Below are 24,124 nucleotides of genomic sequence, written 5' to 3'. Positions count from 1 at the left end.
GAGGGGTGGATGAGCGCCACCTCAGCAGAGGAGGGGGAACAGGGGGGACCAGGGCGACGGGTCTGTATCTCCAGTAGTGTAGTAGGAAATTTCTAAACGAGGCGGAGGAAGAGTTGGCAAGTAGGCAAGCCATAGCCAAAGCTTTCGTTCGCAGACCCCATTGCCCTGCCTGCACTCACTCTCAACCCACCCTTCCCTGCTCACACCCGGGCCTCCTCCCGTGCGCCGAGGCTTTTGCGTGTTCCTTGTTGCGACCTCTCGTTCTCCGTGTTTCGTTAGCAGCAGCAGCAGCAGTTATTGTGTCGGTCGTGATCCGGAGTCGGGGTTTCGCGGTGCGTTGCTCGTAGCGGCAGATCGGAGCGGGCTGAGGGCGGAAGGCAGCAGGTCGCGAGAGCGCCGATCCGGACGACACGATGAATCCCGAATAGTGAGTTGCTCGTTTTCCCTGGGCGCGTGTTTGTGCCTGCGTTTGTCTTGTACTTTGTCTCGTTTTGTGCTGTGATGTGCTGTGTGTTGTGTTTGTGTGTGTGCGCGCGTATTTATTTATTTATTTATTTCCTTTCTTTCTTTCTTTTTTTCTTTCTTTCTTTCTTCTTCTTCTTCTTTTTTCCCTTTCGGTCTGGGGGCGGTGCAGGTGGTATGGTTTTTCGATTGGATTTTTGTGGTAGTTCGGGGTGGGAGGGAGAGTGAGGTAGGGTTGGGGCGTGGTGCACGTGGTCGGAGCGGATCGTTGCCGAGTCGGGAAGTGTGCGGGCATAGAGAATTTTGGTTTGCCTTGGTGGCTCTCGTAGACCTGCAGATCAATGGGTGGTGTTGGCGGTGATGATGATGATGATGCATGGGAATCCGAAGGTCTGGACGGCCTTTGGTAGTGGTGCTGGGAAAGGGGATTTCGGGTCGGATTAGGGAGTGGAGTCGGTGCAGCATGTGAGGAGGTGGATGGTAGAGCTACTTGCGATTGAGCGGGGACATACGAGTGTGGAAACCGGAAGCGTGGATGTGGCACGCCACATGTTTGAGCGGGCAGAACGATGAAAGATGCATGCATGATGTGAGCATGACGGAGCAATCCTTTTGTACACTTTATCGAGTGATTTGTGTGACAGCGACGTGGTCGTTATCAACCTGTTGAAGTTCCTCCTGATAGTCCGTGTAACTGAGAGCAGAAAATTGTGAAGGTCTTCTGAAGCGTGTTTTGGCGTTAGGTTTTTACGTTGGCGTTTGCTTTGACCTCTGCTGCGTGCGACGTGAGGCAGCCTCAGTTGATCTTGAACACACACACACACACACACACACATATATATATATATATATATATATATATATATATATACATAATTTGTTGGTCGGTGATTTGTGTGAAAGCTTGCAGACCTTTGAGACTTGTTCGACCGTAGTCGGTCTGATTAGGAGAGCCAGAGGAGGTGTCGAGAATTGTCGTGGTGATGTATTTGCATGCCGTAGCTCGATAAGGACAATTGTGACCTTGTGGTTCACGTAGCGTGAGAACCCTGATTCGCTGTATGCAGCTGACATAAATGGGATGACGCATGGATGATGTTTTGCAGTGACTACCTTTTTAAGCTTTTGCTGATTGGAGATTCTGGTGTGGGAAAGAGTTGCCTTCTTCTCCGATTTGCGGTATTCTCCTATACCTTTATTCTTCTTTTGCACATGTTATAGATCACTGCATCTAAGCTCTGAGACAGCCACTGGATGGCGATTGATATTCTATTGGAGCGGTATACTGAGGTGTTTGCTTAGCCAGGGTTTAACGGTTTTTGGGTTTGGTTCTATGTAGATCAATTGCATTTCTTGAATCAGAATACTTTATGTGTTAATTTTTATGCCCCAGCGTTTGGGATGAAATGATGAGAAGGATTGCAATGTGAACGTAGTAGGTGTGAGAGGTATTTTGAGTTGGATTTACGAGAAATGTGAATTTTGATGTGTAGGACGACTCATACCTGGAGAGTTACATCAGCACAATTGGTGTCGACTTTGTGAGTAACCACATGCACTACCAGTGTGGCATGTTGAGATATTGAATGACCTGGAGGCTTTTGATTTACATGTGAAATGAAGCTTACTGTTGTGGTGGAGATTCGCCAATTTGGAGGTGTTCGAAGTTCATACTCACAGTAATTCATGTACTGAGTGAAAGCAATTGTGTGTTGCAGAAAATACGTACAGTGGAGCTTGACGGAAAGACTATCAAGTTGCAGATTGTGAGTTTATTTATTTATTTATTTATTTATTTTTGGATTCTAATGTGATCAATCGTTTCCTCAGTAGTGAAGAATGCAGGTTGCAAGAACTGGGTATTGTACTTGTATACCACGTGCAGATTTTGATGTGGATTATTTTGTATGTGAGACGTGTTTTGCTTGGGAACCTAGCACTTGTACGTTGATGGGATTTGTGTTCACCTTTTAGATGACGCATGACTGAATTTTGTGCAGCTCCATATTAGGTGGGGGTCATTGTTAAATGTATTTCCTTTGTTGTTGGTCATCTTCTGACTGGTGCCGACGTGGTGGGTGCAGTGGGATACCGCTGGTCAGGAGAGGTTCCGGACCATCACAAGTAGCTACTATCGTGGAGCCCACGGAATCATTGTGAGAAATAATCCGGATACGTTTGTGCACGTGGTTGTCTGTTGCATCTAACACCTCTCTGGATGGGGCTGAGTTTGATTCAATTCTTAGGACTTGACTGATTGAAGTCTGAACGTCCATAAGGATATCTCGCTGCATTTGGTTGAATCCCGCTCTTGAGAGACTCTGCTGAACAGTCTCTTGGCTTGTGGCAACGATTTTGTAGATGGTCATGTCAATGGATGGCTTATATGGAGCAAACGGGACATATCTCGGTCTTACTTGGATTCGGATTCTGACAAAGTCTCGTATTTGTTATTGATTGCAGGTTGTTTATGATGTGACAGACCAAGAGAGCTTCAACAACGTGAAGCAATGGTTGAACGAAATTGATCGATACGCCAGCGAGAACGTAAACAAGCTTCTCGTGGGCAACAAATCAGATCTTGCTTCGAAGAAGGTGGTGGATTATGAAACCGCTAAGGTGTGTGAAGCGAAAACCGAGGCGATGTTTTCCATGCATGGGAAGATAGTGATGTTGTAGGTTGGATTTAGCTGTGTGTTTTCCATCGTTGGTGGTGATTTGTCCTTTAATGGGAGTTACTTGGTTTGATGTCTATTTCGTTGATGGAGGCTCGACACCTCTGTAGTTGTGGAGAGGTAGAGGCTTATCGGTTCGTTATTTTTGGGCAGGCATTTGCCGATGAGATTGGAATTCCTTTCTTAGAAACAAGTGCAAAGAATGCTACCAACGTGGAGCAAGCTTTCATGACCATGGCAGCTGAGATCAAGAACAGGTGAGCATCTCTGCATGTATTTACTACCTTGTGTTCATCATATCCCAAACGTAGGAAGCAGTAGAACTTAGAACTTTATGAATGTTACGTGTGTTGAGGTTGCAGTAGCAATGCAGAGTCGTTGGTAGACCGTGACGCCTTTTGGTTTGAGATAGATTGTGATGATGAGGAGCGACGTGTAGTAAGTCCGGTGTGTTGGGTTGTTGCAGGATGGCCAGTCAGCCCGCGTTGAGCAGTACCAGCAAGCCCAACAACGTGACAAACCTGCGAGGACAGGCTATTCCCCAGAAGAGTGGATGCTGCTCATAGGCCACCTCTGATGGCATGCAGCTGGCACCACAGCAGTTTGTCACGAAGATCCTTTGTTGGTCTAATTAGCAGACTCTGGGATGTCTACTTGCTGTGGCCTGGTGCTGCATGAGGGTTGCTGAAGTCTTCTAGGGTGGTAACAAGAGCAGGAATTGGGGGCGCAGCGTTTAGTTGTGCGCTGCCTGGAAGATAATGTCTGGACTGTGCTCTTCATTGAGCAAGAATTGTTTGAACCATTTAAGGTGTCCGAGGTCCATTGCAGCTAAGGATAGGGAACTTGCAGGGTACACATAAGGGAGTGCATTTCCTTGTGTGCATTCGAACTATTGTAAAGTGGGGACAGAGTAGGCAGGTGTATGTGGGCGTCGTTGTATGTAATACCATGGTTAGGTATTTGCTGACTGGAAAGAGGGGATGGATGTGAAGTATCCTGACAGTGCAACATGGCCAGTTGACCCTTTCTGTTTAGAAAATGTGATGGGTCAATGATTTTTCAGCAGTAACCCACATTGTTTTTCAAGTGATTCATGTGTAGTAATTTCATAAGTTTCGTATACATGAAAGAAGTGCGTATTTTTGCATCACCCCTTGCATTAAGATCCTTTGGACTGCCGTTGTGAGCCAAACTTCTGTCGTCGAAGTTTGAACAAATGAATTACGGATTTGTTCTTATTGGTGATGGCTTGCTGATAGATATCCACTCCTTCAATGTGGAGTGTGCATGGTAAATTAGAAGAGCATGGCTTACGGCGATTGCTTCTTTCAAGGTGCACATGACATTACAAAACAATATGAGGATTGTCAAGGTCCACTGGAGAAATCAACAGTTGGCAACAAGTTATACATGCATTTTTGTGACCTTGAGATTAGTCTTCCCAAAGGATTTTTTACTAGCATTTGGATTATCGTACACCATGCTGCAAGTTGATATGGTTGTTTTCAGGGATTACATTGAGGGGATTACAGAGAGAAAAATTATTAAGCATTTAAAGTTTCCAACATATGTGTCCTTCTCTTCTAAAAATAAGCCAACACATAAATAGAGTTATGGACTGTTGTTGTTAAAGTATGTTTTGTTCTAATTCTTAGCTTTAGAATCCTTGTATTACATTTTTTTACCTAGCGTGGAGTTCGAAATTGCGGCAGTAGTGTTGATGTTGTTTGTTTTTTGTTTTCTTTTTTTCTTTTTTTGATTCGTGTGCCTGTGTTTTTTGATGGTGGTTTGATTTCTTTATTACAGTGTGTAGGTTTTAGGTTGAATTCTAATAGTAACGGAATTGTTACATTAGTTGAAATTATAATGCAGATTGCAAGATTCCAAGGTGTGGTTCAAATATTGCTATTTTGTGGCTTGAGGGTTTCTCAAGTCTTCTTTGTAATAATAGTGGTACCATTTTGAAGTTTCATTGATGCATAAGAGTAATTATTTTGAAGTTTTAATTTCATAGGTTTTAAAAGTTTAGCATTTTTATTTGAATATATATATATATATATATATATATATATATTGATGTGCATTTTTGTTGAATTTTAGGCATGAAGAAATATATCTATATAGTTGTTTTTGTAATTGATTGGCTTTTGCCAAATACTAATAATTAGTAGAATATTTAAACTAAACTAGATAGTAAGAAAGATGTAGATTGAATTGACAATGGTCTTAACCTTGCCTCCATATATATTAGCAAAGTAAAATGCCATGTTGAAGCTTTCTATGAATTATAAAGCTTGTAAGCCTAGTGTCTCAATTATGTGTTGCTTCTATAATATCTTTTTGAAGTTAGAAAATATTACAATGAAGTTACTATAAGCACATGGCATATTTAGAAGAATTTGTATATTTATTCTAAGTCTAAGAAGCATTTTAAATATGACTTTTGGAAGAAATTAACAATCTAAGTTATTACTACATATTTATATTATTTTTATATATTTTATCAATATATGAATTCAATACATTTCTCTATTTTCTTGCATAGATGAATTTTGCAAAATAAGCTGAAGTTACTTCACAAATTGATGGAGCCTAAAATCTATCAAATCATATTTATATAAATACCGACCTATACTTTAGATAGAGTTATTTGATAGATCGTTTTAATATTTAATAATAATCTATATTTAAACATTAAGAACCTCTAACTATTTAATCAATTTAAAAAAGGTTTATAACTATCTTCTTATGAATCAATTAAATTATTGTTATATGTATTATATACCTCTAATAGTATTTACAAATACAAAGATTTTTTTCTAAAGCTATAGTACCACTCATGTTTTATTATTCTATTTATTTGAAGAAAGACATGTCCTTGCTAAAAATCCTCACTTCAAGTTTCACATTGTGAGGATTAAAACTGATTAAAATAAATCTATTGATTATTGGATTTTATTTTATTGTACTAAAATTTACAGTTTTTAAAAATATAAATGTATAAAAAATTATTCTAATAATATATATATATATATATATATATATATATATTTTATAATTAATAGTTGATCTTTGGTTTGAATTGATATCTTTGAAAAATGTTAAATCTATTTCTAGTGCATTGATAAGATTTTTAGATAGTTGCTATATGTATTGATTTATATCATATTTATACTAATATAAAAGGCAATTTATTTTTTAAAAAAATTATGAAAAATCCAAGGTTTCTTTTATTTTAAATTTTTTATTGTCATTATCATAGGCACAAATCTAGACAAATAAAAAAAAAAAAATACTTTTTTTTAATTAAAAAGTATGTAAAAAAAAAAGAAATAGTTATAAGTTTGAAAAGATCTAAAATGGCTATTGCCATATACAATGAAATTGGAGAGTCTTGAACCACAACTAAAACACAAGAAAGGTATTAAAAAGACTAAGAATGATCTCAATCTTCTCTTTATATACATTAAATACAATGAAGGTCTTGTAGAAGCTTCTTAGAAATGGCTAGGCTTAAGACCTAAGTGTCAAGTTGTAAGTTGCTTCTAATGCAAATTCTTCAAAGTACAAAACTTATGTGATAAATTTCAATAGTTACATGGTATATCTAAAAAAGTTTAAATATCTATTTGGCATCTAGAAAACTTCAACAAATTTTCTTAATAAAGTTATTATTTTTTTAACATAGTTCTATTTAATTCTAGTTATTTCTATTCACTTGAATCAAAAGAAACACTATTGGATTTATTCCCTCTTCTAAACAAGAAGTCCTATGAGAAGCATTCAATTTGCTTTATAAATTGATGAGGTCCAAGCTTTTTTAGATTGTATTAGCAACAAGTTCTTCTCTATGTTTTACAAGGTGGTAGATAGCTCCCTTCAACCATTGATAATGTTCCATGTCAAGGTAAGAAGACCACCAATAAAATTACTAATTTTTCAAGTCTCTTCTAAGATTGTTGTACTAAATACACTCTATCTAGTGATTTGTTGGAAGAAGACCTATATTTCTTAAGAATCTTTATTACAATTTTGATGTCATTTAAGTTGACACAATCCAAGTGCTTTATTTGACAATTTTACATATGACGATTCTTGAGATGAATTTTTTAACTATTGGTTCCAATGTAGTCACCATGTATACAAATCACAAGAATTTTGAGTATTTCATATCAGTTTGTCTTTTGAATAATCGCTAGGCTCGTTGGAGCATGTCCTTATTAAGATTTGACTTCAATATTATTTATTGGCCAAGAAAACATGGTTTGTTCGATGTAATGTCGACACATTCTTATCTTGCATCTAAAGAAGGAGATGTAGCTTTTGACCAACAAAGGATAATTTTATTGAAACCAAAATAATTTCATCTTGAAGTAGTGAAATCAACATTGATTGTTGATTCAACTTTTTTCAAACAAATTCAATCAAGTATGTCCTCTAATCCTCTTGTTCATGATATCAAGAATACTTCTTCTAAGTCTCATGATACTTTTAAATTTGAGTTCAAGAATAACCTACTTTATTTCGAAGGATGTCTATATATACTAGAACAGGAAGCACGTTTATGTATTCTTCAATCACGACATGACCTTCCAATAGCAAAACATTTTCGATACAATAAGACTTTAGAATTAATATTTAGAGATTTTTGGTAGTCGTAAATATGGAAGGTAGTAAAAGACTTTGTTCAATCGTATGACATTTTTTCAAGGTCAAAAACTCCTCGGTATCAATCTTATGGACTTCTTCAACTATTGCCTATTTCAAAATAACCATAGTCTTCTATTTCTATGGATTTTATTACGGATCTTTTAGTCTCAGGATTGTATGATTCTATATCTATGATTTTAGATTGTTTTACCAAAATGGCACATTTTATACCATGCACAAAATCTATCACATATGAAAAAACTGCCAAGCTGTTCCTTGACAATATCTATCGATATCATGGATTGTAGAAAGATATTATATCAGATAGGAGGAATCAATTTATATCAAGATTTAGGAGAACTCTTTTTAAGATTTTAAAGATGGACATAAAGCTTTCTTCAATTTTTCATCCTCAAATTGATAGACAAATAGAGCATGTAAACCAACTTTTGGAGTAATACTTAAGGTGTATCATCAATTATCAATAAGACAATTAGAGAATCTTTTCTATTATTATATTTTTTATAATAATACAATATATTTTTCTATACAAAAAATATCTTTCTTTGCTAATTATGATATCATCTACAACTTGATACTTTTGACTTTTCAAAAGTTGATAATCATATGACAGAAGGTTTGGCAAATTGTTTGTCACAGCTACATGCAACAATGAAGGTGCAATTAAAGGAAGCTCCAAAAATAACAAAAGATCAATACGAATGCCTATTGAAAAGAATAATCACAATTTAATGTAGATGACAAGGTAGGGTTGCTTTGTTGTAATATCAAGACTACTTGTCTTTGTAGTAAGTTTGACTACCACAAGCTTGAAACTTTTCTTATTTGTGGACAAATCAATCGAGTTTCTTATTGATTACATCTATTAGAGGCAATGAAGATCCATCTTATCTTCTATATATCTCTTCTTGAACCATACAAGACTATGAACATAACAAGAAGACAACAAACTCCACTTCTTCTTAAAGAAGTGGACAATAATAAAGAGTTTGAAGTGGAAGAAGTTTTAGACTGAAGGCAATGCCAAAATAAATTAGAATATCTTGCACATTGGTGCGAATATGATATTAGTGAACCCACATGGGAGCCAATAAAAAATCATGCAAATGCAGCAAAGGCAATGGAGGCTTTTCATCAACAACATCCATCTAAAACAAGATGAAGAATAATAAGTCTTTGGTATAAAACAAACAAGGTCCAGGAAAGATTGCATTCTACCTTCTATCTTACTTTATAGCTTCTAAGTATTTGTAACATTAAAGAGATGGAAAACCAACAACTAATAGATTCAACTCAAGAGCTTTTCTTTGCAAACTTATTAAATGAGACATTACGATTGTACCAACTTTCAAGATCACAAAATCGAGATGAAGATCCTTAAGAATGACGTGTCTTTCCTCAAATAGATGGCGAGATACAAATTATTTGGTATCATGTCTTTGGAAGGGACTTCCAATGTTTAGTGATTTTATTGGAAGTAAGAACAATTCCTCACGATGTTCCAAATATTTTATTTGAAAGAAGTTATAAAGACCTCAAAAATGATTAAATAATAGGGTGGTCTTCTCACCCTAGTATGGAACACTATCAATGGCAAAGAGGACCTATCAACTATCTTCAAAGCAAACAAAGTTTAGAATATGTCGCAAATACAATTTGCCACATCTTAGATTTCCTCAATATGTGAAGACTGCTTCTTGTGAAAATTGTCTCTAGAAGGCGAGAATAATGTCAAAGACATACACATGTAAACCAATAATTATCTATATGATTTAGATAAAAGTAGGTAAAAATAGATTAATTCCATAATAGCTTTTATAAAAACTTCTTAAAAGCTTCATAGATGCTGCTTTCACTTTATAAGTATCTTTGATTGACATTTTAGGTTAAAAATCTAGTCCATAAGTTTGCCATGTCCCACACATGTTGGTAGCTAGAAGAATAAGCTAACTATGAGGCCCTTACATAGAAAACTTACCTTATAAGCTAAGGCATGTGTCCTACAATGTCAATACATATTAGAGGTCCTATAGAACATCGCCACATAACTCCTAGTTGAATAGTATATATAGAGAGAAGAGTGAAGCCCTCTTCATTCTTGTCAACTCCTTTCTTGCTTCTAGATTAGATTAAAGAGTCTCTAATTTTTTTGTCTTATACCTATAGCCATTCTAGTCTTGTTTTAATATACATACTATTTTATTGCTAATTTGTCACTTTTCTCTTAATACAGATTTTTCACATTTATGTATCTTCTTCCAAGTCATGTCATTGACAGATTACTCTATTATAATATTAATTCAAAATAATTTTGTAAGAAAAAAATTATAAGACCTTTTCTATTTATTATCAAAAAAATATTAGTATAATTGCATATCTATTATAATTATTATTTTTAATAAAAATTAATTATCTATAATAGATAGCTATTACTAAATATTATATCCTAATTAATACACTAATAAGAAATCAAATACCATCAAGTCTTTTTCAAATACATAACAATAAGAATTTAAAGTACATATAGTCTTAAATTCAAGGCAATCATTACAAAAATTGATACATCTTATACATTATCATAAATATGATATTAATGAATCAAAAACAAGGCATCCAATAATCTTATAGATGCATTGGAGATTGTTAATGCATTACATTAAAAATATCCATTAAAAAAAAATATTATTAATCAAGAGAAAAAAAATTTCAACATCAACTTGTAGAATAACTTTGCATATAAAGAACCAATAGTTAAAAAATTCATCTCAAGAATCGTCATATGTAAAATTGTCAAATAAAGCACTTGGATTGTGTCAACTTAAATGACATCAAAATTGTAATAAAGATTCTTAAGAAATATAGGTCTTCTTCCAACAAATCACTAGATAGAGTGTATTTAGTACAACAATCTTAGAAGAGACTTGAAAAATTAGTAATTTTATTGGTGGTCTTCTTACCTTGACATGGAACATTATCAATGGTTGAAGGGAGCTATCTACCACCTTGTAAAACATAGAGAAGAACTTGTTGCTAATACAATCTAAAAAAGCTTGGACCTCATCAATTTATAAAGCAAATTGAATGCTTCTCATAGGACTTCTTGTTTAGAAGAGGGAATAAATCCAATAGTGTTTCTTTTGATTCAAGTGAATAGAAATAACTAGAATTAAATAGAACTATGTTAAAAAAATAATAACTTTATTAAGAAAATTTGTTGAAGTTTTCTAGATGCCAAATAGATATTTAAACTTTTTTAGATATACCATGTAACTATTGAAATTTATCACATAAGTTTTGTACTTTGAAGAATTTGCATTAGAAGCAACTTACAACTTGACACTTAGGTCTTAAGCCTAGCCATTTCTAAGAAGCTTCTACAAGACCTTCATTGTATTTAATGTATATAAAGAGAAGATTGAGATCATTCTTAGTCTTTTTAATACCTTTCTTGTGTTTTAGTTGTGGTTCAAGACTCTCCAATTTCATTGTATATGGCAATAGCCATTTTAGATCTTTTCAAACTTATAACTATTTCTTTTTTTTTTACATACTTTTTAATTAAAAAAAAGTATTTTTTTTTTTTATTTGTCTAGATTTGTGCCTATGATAATGACAATAAAAAATTTAAAATAAAAGAAACCTTGGATTTTTCATAATTTTTTTAAAAAATAAATTGCCTTTTATATTAGTATAAATATGATATAAATCAATACATATAGCAACTATCTAAAAATCTTATCAATGCACTAGAAATAGATTTAACATTTTTCAAAGATATCAATTCAAACCAAAGATCAACTATTAATTATAAAATTATATATATATATATATATATATATTATTAGAATAATTTTTTATACATTTATATTTTTAAAAACTGTAAATTTTAGTACAATAAAATAAAATCCAATAATCAATAGATTTATTTTAATCAGTTTTAATCCTCACAATGTGAAACTTGAAGTGAGGATTTTTAGCAAGGACATGTCTTTCTTCAAATAAATAGAATAATAAAACATGAGTGGTACTATAGCTTTAGAAAAAAATCTTTGTATTTGTAAATACTATTAGAGGTATATAATACATATAACAATAATTTAATTGATTCATAAGAAGATAGTTATAAACCTTTTTTAAATTGATTAAATAGTTAGAGGTTCTTAATGTTTAAATATAGATTATTATTAAATATTAAAACGATCTATCAAATAACTCTATCTAAAGTATAGGTCGGTATTTATATAAATATGATTTGATAGATTTTAGGCTCCATCAATTTGTGAAGTAACTTCAGCTTATTTTGCAAAATTCATCTATGCAAGAAAATAGAGAAATGTATTGAATTCATATATTGATAAAATATATAAAAATAATATAAATATGTAGTAATAACTTAGATTGTTAATTTCTTCCAAAAGTCATATTTAAAATGCTTCTTAGACTTAGAATAAATATACAAATTCTTCTAAATATGCCATGTGCTTATAGTAACTTCATTGTAATATTTTCTAACTTCAAAAAGATATTATAGAAGCAACACATAATTGAGACACTAGGCTTACAAGCTTTATAATTCATAGAAAGCTTCAACATGGCATTTTACTTTGCTAATATATATGGAGGCAAGGTTAAGACCATTGTCAATTCAATCTACATCTTTCTTACTATCTAGTTTAGTTTAAATATTCTACTAATTATTAGTATTTGGCAAAAGCCAATCAATTACAAAAACAACTATATAGATATATTTCTTCATGCCTAAAATTCAACAAAAATGCACATCAATATATATATATATATATATATATATTCAAATAAAAATGCTAAACTTTTAAAACCTATGAAATTAAAACTTCAAAATAATTACTCTTATGCATCAATGAAACTTCAAAATGGTACCACTATTATTACAAAGAAGACTTGAGAAACCCTCAAGCCACAAAATAGCAATATTTGAACCACACCTTGGAATCTTGCAATCTGCATTATAATTTCAACTAATGTAACAATTCCGTTACTATTAGAATTCAACCTAAAACCTACACACTGTAATAAAGAAATCAAACCACCATCAAAAAACACAGGCACACGAATCAAAAAAAGAAAAAAAGAAAACAAAAAACAAACAACATCAACACTACTGCCGCAATTTCGAACTCCACGCTAGGTAAAAAAATGTAATACAAGGATTCTAAAGCTAAGAATTAGAACAAAACATACTTTAACAACAACAGTCCATAACTCTATTTATGTGTTGGCTTATTTTTAGAAGAGAAGGACACATATGTTGGAAACTTTAAATGCTTAATAATTTTTCTCTCTGTAATCCCCTCAATGTAATCCCTGAAAACAACCATATCAACTTGCAGCATGGTGTACGATAATCCAAATGCTAGTAAAAAATCCCTTGGGAAGACTAATCTCAAGGTCACAAAAATGCATGTATAACTTGTTGCCAACTGTTGATTTCTCCAGTGGACCTTGACAATCCTCATATTGTTTTGTAATGTCATGTGCACCTTGAAAGAAGCAATCGCCGTAAGCCATGCTCTTCTAATTTACCATGCACACTCCACATTGAAGGAGTGGATATCTATCAGCAAGCCATCACCAATAAGAACAAATCCGTAATTCATTTGTTCAAACTTCGACGACAGAAGTTTGGCTCACAACGGCAGTCCAAAGGATCTTAATGCAAGGGGTGATGCAAAAATACGCACTTCTTTCATGTATACGAAACTTATGAAATTACTACACATGAATCACTTGAAAAACAATGTGGGTTACTGCTGAAAAATCATTGACCCATCACATTTTCTAAACAGAAAGGGTCAACTGGCCATGTTGCACTGTCAGGATACTTCACATCCATCCCCTCTTTCCAGTCAGCAAATACCTAACCATGGTATTACATACAACGACGCCCACATACACCTGCCTACTCTGTCCCCACTTTACAATAGTTCGAATGCACACAAGGAAATGCACTCCCTTATGTGTACCCTGCAAGTTCCCTATCCTTAGCTGCAATGGACCTCGGACACCTTAAATGGTTCAAACAATTCTTGCTCAATGAAGAGCACAGTCCAGACATTATCTTCCAGGCAGCGCACAACTAAACGCTGCGCCCCCAATTCCTGCTCTTGTTACCACCCTAGAAGACTTCAGCAACCCTCATGCAGCACCAGGCCACAGCAAGTAGACATCCCAGAGTCTGCTAATTAGACCAACAAAGGATCTTCGTGACAAACTGCTGTGGTGCCAGCTGCATGCCATCAGAGGTGGCCTATGAGCAGCATCCACTCTTCTGGGGAATAGCCTGTCCTCGCAGGTTTGTCACGTTGTTGGGCTTGCTGGTACTGCTCAACGCGGGCTGACTGGCCATCCTGCAACAACCCAACACACCGGACTTACTACACGTCGCTCCTCATCATCACAATCTATCTCAAACCAAAAGGCGTCACGGTCTACCAACGACTCTGCATTGCTACTGCAACCTCAACACACGTAACATTCATAAAGTTCTAAGTTCTACTGCTTCCTACGTTTGGGATATGATGAACACAAGGTAGTAAATACATGCAGAGATGCTCACCTGTTCTTGATCTCAGCTGCCATGGTCATGAAAGCTTGCTCCACGTTGGTAGCATTCTTTGCACTTGTTTCTAAGAAAGGAATTCCAATCTCATCGGCAAATGCCTGCCCAAAAATAACGAACCGATAAGCCTCTACCTCTCCACAACTACAGAGGTGTCGAGCCTCCATCAACGAAATAGACATCAAACCAAGTAACTCCCATTAAAGGACAAATCACCACCAACGATGGAAAACACACAGCTAAATCCAACCTACAACATCACTATCTTCCCATGCATGGAAAACATCGCCTCGGTTTTCGCTTCACACACCTTAGCGGTTTCATAATCCACCACCTTCTTCGAAGCAAGATCTGATTTGTTGCCCACGAGAAGCTTGTTTACGTTCTCGCTGGCGTATCGATCAATTTCGTTCAACCATTGCTTCACGTTGTTGAAGCTCTCTTGGTCTGTCACATCATAAACAACCTGCAATCAATAACAAATACGAGACTTTGTCAGAATCCGAATCCAAGTAAGACCGAGATATGTCCCGTTTGCTCCATATAAGCCATCCATTGACATGACCATCTACAAAATCGTTGCCACAAGCCAAGAGACTGTTCAGCAGAGTCTCTCAAGAGCGGGATTCAACCAAATGCAGCGAGATATCCTTATGGACGTTCAGACTTCAATCAGTCAAGTCCTAAGAATTGAATCAAACTCAGCCCCATCCAGAGAGGTGTTAGATGCAACAGACAACCACGTGCACAAACGTATCCGGATTATTTCTCACAATGATTCCGTGGGCTCCACGATAGTAGCTACTTGTGATGGTCCGGAACCTCTCCTGACCAGCGGTATCCCACTGCACCCACCACGTCGGCACCAGTCAGAAGATGACCAACAACAAAGGAAATACATTTAACAATGACCCCCACCTAATATGGAGCTGCACAAAATTCAGTCATGCGTCATCTAAAAGGTGAACACAAATCCCATCAACGTACAAGTGCTAGGTTCCCAAGCAAAACACGTCTCACATACAAAATAATCCACATCAAAATCTGCACGTGGTATACAAGTACAATACCCAGTTCTTGCAACCTGCATTCTTCACTACTGAGGAAACGATTGATCACATTAGAATCCAAAAATAAATAAATAAATAAATAAATAAACTCACAATCTGCAACTTGATAGTCTTTCCGTCAAGCTCCACTGTACGTATTTTCTGCAACACACAATTGCTTTCACTCAGTACATGAATTACTGTGAGTATGAACTTCGAACACCTCCAAATTGGCGAATCTCCACCACAACAGTAAGCTTCATTTCACATGTAAATCAAAAGCCTCCAGGTCATTCAATATCTCAACATGCCACACTGGTAGTGCATGTGGTTACTCACAAAGTCGACACCAATTGTGCTGATGTAACTCTCCAGGTATGAGTCGTCCTACACATCAAAATTCACATTTCTCGTAAATCCAACTCAAAATACCTCTCACACCTACTACGTTCACATTGCAATCCTTCTCATCATTTCATCCCAAACGCTGGGGCATAAAAATTAACACATAAAGTATTCTGATTCAAGAAATGCAATTGATCTACATAGAACCAAACCCAAAAACCGTTAAACCCTGGCTAAGCAAACACCTCAGTATACCGCTCCAATAGAATATCAATCGCCATCCAGTGGCTGTCTCAGAGCTTAGATGCAGTGATCTATAACATGTGCAAAAGAAGAATAAAGGTATAGGAGAATACCGCAAATCGGAGAAGAAGGCAACTCTTTCCCACACCAGAATCTCCAATCAGCAAAAGCTTAAAAAGGTAGTCACTGCAAAACATCATCCATGCGTCATCCCATTTATGTCAGCTGCATACAGCGAATCAGGGTTCTCACGCTACGTGAACCACAAGGTCACAATTGTCCTTATCGAGCTACGGCATGCAAATACATCACCACGACAATTCTCGACACCTCCTCTGGCTCTCCTAATCAGACCGACTACGGTCGAACAAGTCTCAAAGGTCTGCAAGCTTTCACACAAATCACCGACCAACAAATTATGTATATATATATATATATATATATATATATATGTGTGTGTGTGTGTGTGTGTGTGTTCAAGATCAACTGAGGCTGCCTCACGTCGCACGCAGCAGAGGTCAAAGCAAACGCCAACGTAAAAACCTAACGCCAAAACACGCTTCAGAAGACCTTCACAATTTTCTGCTCTCAGTTACACGGACTATCAGGAGGAACTTCAACAGGTTGATAACGACCACGTCGCTGTCACACAAATCACTCGATAAAGTGTACAAAAGGATTGCTCCGTCATGCTCACATCATGCATGCATCTTTCATCGTTCTGCCCGCTCAAACATGTGGCGTGCCACATCCACGCTTCCGGTTTCCACACTCGTATGTCCCCGCTCAATCGCAAGTAGCTCTACCATCCACCTCCTCACATGCTGCACCGACTCCACTCCCTAATCCGACCCGAAATCCCCTTTCCCAGCACCACTACCAAAGGCCGTCCAGACCTTCGGATTCCCATGCATCATCATCATCATCACCGCCAACACCACCCATTGATCTGCAGGTCTACGAGAGCCACCAAGGCAAACCAAAATTCTCTATGCCCGCACACTTCCCGACTCGGCAACGATCCGCTCCGACCACGTGCACCACGCCCCAACCCTACCTCACTCTCCCTCCCACCCCGAACTACCACAAAAATCCAATCGAAAAACCATACCACCTGCACCGCCCCCAGACCGAAAGGGAAAAAAGAAGAAGAAGAAGAAAGAAAGAAAGAAAAAAAGAAAGAAAGAAAGGAAATAAATAAATAAATAAATACGCGCGCACACACACAAACACAACACACAGCACATCACAGCACAAAACGAGACAAAGTACAAGACAAACGCAGGCACAAACACGCGCCCAGGGAAAACGAGCAACTCACTATTCGGGATTCATCGTGTCGTCCGGATCGGCGCTCTCGCGACCTGCTGCCTTCCGCCCTCAGCCCGCTCCGATCTGCCGCTACGAGCAACGCACCGCGAAACCCCGACTCCGGATCACGACCGACACAATAACTGCTGCTGCTGCTGCTAACGAAACACGGAGAACGAGAGGTCGCAACAAGGAACACGCAAAAGCCTCGGCGCACGGGAGGAGGCCCGGGTGTGAGCAGGGAAGGGTTGTGGCTCCTTTTGCGATTGAGTGCTATGGCTTTGGCTTGCCTTGGTGCCAAATCCTCTCCCCCCCCTCCCCCCCCCCCTCCCCCCCCCAGTCCTGGCGACCCTAGTGGGCTCCTACCGCCTCGTCTGGCTTCTACCCGGGCTTTTATCTTGGAAGCTTCTGGGTTCCGTCATGCTTTTTGTGGGTGGGCATGCTTTGTGGTTGTCGATCGATTAGTGGCTCTGTTAGTTTTGTTTCATAAGCTGATTGTGTCAGCTGCAGCGGTTTGTTCGGCTAGAAGTAGAGGTGTAATTTTGATACCATATTGGTCGTGCTTTGGGAGGAAATTGATGTTATGTATGACGGTTTCGAATGATGTGCTGTCGCTTTGGAACACGTCACATTGGCATTTTTGTCGTTGTTTGTTATTGTAATGGGCTCGGTCTGTGAGATTGCGAAGTAGTTAGTCAGATTTTGGTGTTTGTGTGTTTGAGAATCGAGCCCCAGCTACAGTTCTAAGTTGTGTTTTTAGGGAATGACATTGCTCTTTTGCGACGCTTGGGTATCTCGAATTTACCTGAGTAATAGTGGAACTTGTGTCCTACTGAAGAAAGCAAAAAGTTTGTTGGCTCTGAATTTGAGTTTGGTTGATTCGTTGCTTCAATATTGTAGAGAGAACATAGTGAGACCTATGCTTGTTTTTTTCTATTTCATCATATTTTTTTAGAAGATAAAAAGTTTTCTCTTATTCTTGTTATTATTTTACATGCAATATTATTGTTAATATTTCACATGTAAAGTAAGTGTTGTATGTGTTGTTATTGTTGTGTTTTCTCATTTTTGTGGGGAGTTTGTCATTGTCTGTTTAATTTCAGTACAATTATAGGATATTGTATTTGAGTTACGTTTATCACCAAATTAAATTGTATACTATTTTTACTTTTTCTATCGTTTTGAGAGAATGGCATAAAAGTTTCAGTAAGCATTTTTTTCACCAGCCTACCCACTTTAGATATTGAGTGTGGTGTATACGGTTGTGCAAGTTATTTTTATTTTTTTTGTTCATGTTGTTAATACTTTTATGCAAGATAATAAGGCTTATTTTTAAAGAATGCTAATGCAACATTTATTTCCCATTTTTAGTTGTTTTCTGATTTTACTGTGATATATATATATATATATATATATGTGTGTGTGTGTCTATAAGTAAATATATTTTTTTTCTCAATGAAAAAATAAGTAAATATTATGATCTAACTAATTAATTATCACTTGCATTTGATGCATATTTTCTATCTCATGTATAATACTTAAAGCGTGTTGTTAATATGTAAAAATATACAGGTCAATATCAATGTTTATGCAAAGACTCTATTATTCAAGAAAAGAAAAAACATATATTTTTTTTCTTTTTATATTAATTCCATACACATAATATGTTAAGTATATGATGCAAAAATGTAAATTGAAATAATAGCAACAGAGGCAAATGATGTAAAATATGTAACTTTGTTAATGCAATTGAAATTTTCATTCAAATAAGTAAACTTGATTATTTTGGATTTTTGTATGTTTGTTTTTGTTTTTTGATATGTACAATTTTTATATTTTTAAGAAAGATTGAAAATCATTTTTTTACTAGTTATTTTTTTAAAATATATTATTTATTATATTTTTTAATTTTAAATTATTAATATTTTATAAAATTATATCAATAAAAAATTTATATATATATATATATATATATATACATATAATGCATTTAGATTAGATGAACCCATATCATTGTCAGAGAAAGTGTGATTCAAATGAAGCTATTTTTGTGATCCAAAGAATGTTTTTCAAGATCAATTAAAATATAAATAAAAATAAATAAAATACATAATGGAGCTTTCATGTATGAAGTAGGATAAGTAAACCCATATCTTTATTATAGATAATATACAAAATAATAGTTAATTTAGTTTCAAAAAATATTAAATTATATTTAAAAAAGTATAATTAGATATTTAAAGATATAAAAAAGTAAATATATAAATAAATTAAAATTCAAAATATAAAAAATAAATTACTAATATTTATCTAATTAAAACTTGTGAAAAAATAATATTCAACATAGAATTTAAATTATCATTTTTAAGAAGAAGAATCATAATAGAATAAGAGGAAGTGCATTGAGAGAATGCTATATAAAGTTGACCATGTAGAAAAATAGGTTGTCATAGATCCAAACCAACATACTTCATTAATTATCTTTGAAATTTATTTATTATTATTATAAATATAAGAAAATTTAGAAATTACTTTCTTTTTAGAATAATTAGAAGTTCTTTTCTTGTAGAAATTAATGTAATCCATAGAATAAATACCAAGTTTCCAACAAATTTTCCTCTAAGAATTCTTGCATCAAGAACTTAATCCATTAGTCGTATAATTACCAATTGGATTCTATTGCAAAGTCCTTAATAAGGAGCAATATTTCTTAGTAGTATCATTGGAGTCTCAATCTTAAGACAAAGCTTTGATTTGGGCATTTCAGATGGATCAAGTGACTTAATGAATTTGACTAGATAAACATTATTCTTGTCGATACCATCTTCAATGATAACTTCATCAACATTCAAATATTCTTATTTATCTTTGAAAAATATAGCTATAACTTTGTCATTAATATCTTCTATATCATCATTGCATGCGGATAAAATGATTCTATCTCTAAAGAAGGTATTATTTGCTATATTATCTTCTACCAATCTTAAGTAAACAACATAAACTAAAGACATTAATTTTTTATTAACAATCATGTGATTAAAAAGCTTAACTACATTATTGAGCAATAAGTTTGTACTGTTTTCAATTTGGTAAATGGCAAATAGAAATATTAGTCAATGATTATGCAACCATAAAAAATTCAAATGGACTATCATTTATATATATAATAAATATGTGCATTCTATACCTGAAGAAGCCAATTGATAAATTCAATATCTACTTAAAGTACTCATAAGTTCAATTTCATATTCTCTTATAATATATAAATTTTTATTTTAGGCCAAAATATTGAATGTTAAAAAGTTTCTGCTACAATATCTTCTTGAGTTTCTCTTACAATTACTAGCAAAAATCTTGACCAAATACTATTGTAGCTCCTCTAAATGGGCAATTAATATCCCAAATATTTCTAAAAGAACAATCAACTTCCTCAAAATAATAACTATGTTGCATTGGAAGTTCATTCTAAATAATAAGCAAAGTTTGGCAAATAAACTTAGCATGGTCAAAATTCTTAGTAATTAAATAAAAAGAGTCTTCATTACAATCTATTGGAATCTTGAATGTAAAATAGGTGGTTCTTCCTTCTTCAAGTAATAATGTGGTGATTCCTGATGATGCAACACATATGATAATCTTTTGCATCAATCGAACTTTAGTTGCCAAAGTATAGTAGACAAATGGCTTATGAGTTCATACAAGTCCATTTAAAAAAAACATGAGTCCATGTTCTTTTATTATAAAAGCTACAATATCATCATATGCCTTTCTTTCTTCTAGATTTAATCGTAGAACATACTATTTCAAATTTGCTTCTAATTATTGAATGTCTTATGTTTTTTTAGCAATAAATCAATTTTCATTAACTATTGGATTCCAATTGTTTCTTGATAATGGCATTGGAAGAAATTGTGCAAGTATTCTATTGGAGTCTTATAAAATCTTATCTAATAAGAAAAGTCCAAAATCCTTAATCTGTTCTTCTATTGGATTACTAATTCTATATTCTCTTTATAAATGGCTATTGAAATCACCCAAGATGCTTTTCCAAAATCTTTCCTATAGATTTAATGGATTTAGTAGATTTACGTATAATAGCAAAATAACAAATAATACCCTCAATTGAAATCTAGTTTGTATTCTTGATGCGTCTTCCAAATATTGTTGCTATTTTCTATCATCTTCAAGCAATCCTAAAGCTATACATGCACTTTTAAATGTTGAATAAGAGATTCCATAAACAGTCTTTAAGTGCTCAAATGATTATAGATCTTTAATGTGGATTAATAGAAGCCTCAAATAATATCTTTCTTCTATTATAAGATTTATAAAAAATGATCTTCTAATAGTAAATCCACATTTTTTTAATATCTATATCCTTCTCGTCTTATGCCAAACAAAATGTTATAGAAATTGTTGGTATATATATTGTCTTGCCATTGCAATTGTTGTACATGTCTCAAAAAATGAAGTTAATATTATCTTTTGTCTTTTAACATGTTTTAAAATTGCAACTGCCTCGTCATTTGGATTATATACTACTTGTTGCATTGTTAGAAGATTAATGGCTAATCAAACAATATTTGGCATTTCTTCATGGATCCACATGCCAAAAAGTCTCTAAGTAGCCTCCAAATTTCTAATTTATTTTGCATCCAAATATTGTTTGATCTCATCTTCTTGGTATTCAAATTGTATTATAGTGCGATCATGGCTATTATAGATTTATTTGTGGATATATTTGATCATACAAATAGATACACATACCTCAATATTAATATAACAATTATACTTCTGAGATAGTTTTGGATAAAATGGAACAACATTTCTATTATCAACAACCATTCTTTGAACTTCAAACATTCTTCTATCATTTCTTCATCAATATTGAGGATTTCCATTGGCATCTATTGTTATTTCTTATACAAATATCTTTGGATATATCTTTATGTAATGATCATCTTCCATACAAGGCACTTGAGAATTTTGTATTTTACATGGACCATATACCATGCATTGTAGAATAACTTCAAATAATTCTTGATCATTGTTTTTATCTGGAAACTCTATAAAAATTATACAATCCAAATTTCTAGTACATTTAATCTTACTTTTTCTATAAAAAAAAATCAAGATGTGCATATGACGTAGACCTCTCTTTTGAAACTCAATGGTGTAAATATATACAACAACATGACTAAAGACAATTCCTTTCTTTATAATTTTTATAATTGCATGTTTGTCAAGGACAAGAACTCAATGAAAAAAAAATTCAAACAAGTGAGCCTTCACTCAAAGAGAGGTAATAAAATATATATAAACAACTATATATATTGAAAAAAAAACTGGAATGGCTATTGCCAAAAGACAAGAAAACTAGAGATCCTTGAAACTAGACTAGAAGCAAGAAAGGAGTTGACAAGAGTGAAGAAGGCTTCACTCTTGTCTCTATATATACTATCTAACTAGAGGCTATGTGGAGATGTTCTATAGGACCTCCATTATGTGTTGACTTTGTAGGACATATGCCTTGACTTACAAGGCAAGTTTTTCTATGTGTAGGCCACATAGTTAGCTTGATCTTCAAGCTAACAACATGTGTGGCACATGGCCAACTTGTTGACCATATTTCTAATCCAAAAAGTCAATTAAAGACACCTATGAAGTCAAAGTAGCATCTATGAAGCTTCTAAGAAGTTTCTATATTAAATACTATAGAATTAACTTACTTTTACCTACTTTTATTTACTTCTACCTATTTGTATATGTAATTATTGGCTTACATGAGTATGTCCATGACATTACCTCCCTTTCTAAGGACAAGTTCCACGAGAAGCGATCATCATATGTTGAGAAAATCTATGATGCAATGAATTGTATTCGCCACATACTCTGATCTTTGTTGTCTTCGAAGATGATTGATAGGGCCTCTCAACCATCGGTAGTGTCCCATACAAGGGCGGGAAGACCACCCAGTTATTTGATCATTGTTGAGTCCTTCATAACTTCCTTCGAATAGAACATTTGGAATACCATCATGAGTTGTTCTTACCTCTAACAAAATCACCAAACATCGGGAGTCCTTTCCCAAATCATGATAGCAAACGCATTGTATCTCGCCATCTATTCAAGGAAAAATATGTCATTCTTGACGATCTTCATCTCGATTGCGTCGTCTTGAAGGTTGTGACAATCATAATGTCTCATCTGACAGGTCAACAAATGAAGGCTCTTGAGTCGAATCCACTGGTTGTTGGTTTTCCATCTCCTGAATATCACAACTACAAAGAAGCTACGAACAAGGATTGAAAGTAGAATGTTATCTTACCTAGATGTTGTTTCTTTTATAAAGAAGGTTTTCATCTTGATTTTGATGGATGTCATCAATAAAAAGCCTCCACCGCCTTTGCTGCATTTGCAAGATTATTTATTGGCTCCTATGTGCATTCACTAATACCATATCCGCGCCAATGGACAAGATATTCTAATTTATTTTGGCGCTGCCTTGAATCTAAGACTTCTTCTACTTCAAACTCTTCATTATTGTCTACTTCTATAGGAAGAGGTGGAGTTTGTTGTCTACTTGGTATGTCCACTGTCTTGTATGGTTCAAGAAAAGACACGTGGAATACTGGATGGATTTTCATTGACTCCGATAGATGTAAACGATATGCAACTGAATTGATTTGTGCAGAAATAGAAAATGGTCCCAGCCTTCGATAGTCCAACTTATCACAAGGATGAGTGGTCTTGATATTGTGACAAAGTAA

General features: G+C 34.6%; 2 protein-coding genes across 4 annotated transcripts; one reads left to right on the top strand and one right to left on the bottom strand.

Moving 5' to 3' along the window:
* Positions 1–107: 107 nt before the first annotated feature.
* Positions 108–4,287, top strand: LOC141046048 (ras-related protein RIC1). 2 transcript variants are annotated; one of them, XM_090254664.1, is made up of 8 exons: positions 108–427; positions 1,569–1,641; positions 1,956–2,003; positions 2,181–2,228; positions 2,547–2,618; positions 2,926–3,081; positions 3,291–3,394; positions 3,604–4,287. In XM_090254664.1, exons 1-8 carry the CDS (start codon positions 414–416, stop codon positions 3,701–3,703), a joined length of 615 nt encoding a protein of 204 aa, XP_090110790.1. In that variant the 5' UTR covers positions 108–413; the 3' UTR covers positions 3,704–4,287. The 2 variants fall into 2 exon arrangements, with proteins under 2 accessions (XP_090110790.1, XP_090110789.1); XM_090254663.1 differs by having other exon boundaries at positions 177–1,051.
* A 9,223-nt stretch (positions 4,288–13,510) lies between these two features.
* Positions 13,511–17,615, bottom strand: LOC112289771 (ras-related protein RIC1). Of its 2 annotated transcripts, none has more exons than XM_024535334.3 (8): positions 17,365–17,615; positions 16,157–16,229; positions 15,795–15,842; positions 15,570–15,617; positions 15,180–15,251; positions 14,717–14,872; positions 14,404–14,507; positions 13,511–14,194 (listed from the first exon to the last, which is right to left on the bottom strand). In XM_024535334.3, exons 1-8 carry the CDS (start codon positions 17,376–17,378, stop codon positions 14,095–14,097), a joined length of 615 nt encoding a protein of 204 aa, XP_024391102.1. In that variant the 5' UTR covers positions 17,379–17,615; the 3' UTR covers positions 13,511–14,094. The 2 variants fall into 2 exon arrangements, with proteins under 2 accessions (XP_024391102.1, XP_024391101.1); XM_024535333.2 differs by lacking the exon at positions 17,365–17,615 and adding an exon at positions 16,741–17,154.
* Between the last annotated feature and the right edge of the window lie 6,509 nt (positions 17,616–24,124).

This window comes from Physcomitrium patens, chromosome 12, assembly GCF_059467195.1.
Source record: "Physcomitrium patens ecotype Gransden chromosome 12, ASM5946719v1, whole genome shotgun sequence".
Classification (NCBI taxonomy): Eukaryota; Viridiplantae; Streptophyta; class Bryopsida; order Funariales; family Funariaceae; genus Physcomitrium; species Physcomitrium patens.
This window is presented reverse-complemented; position numbering and strand designations above follow the sequence as displayed.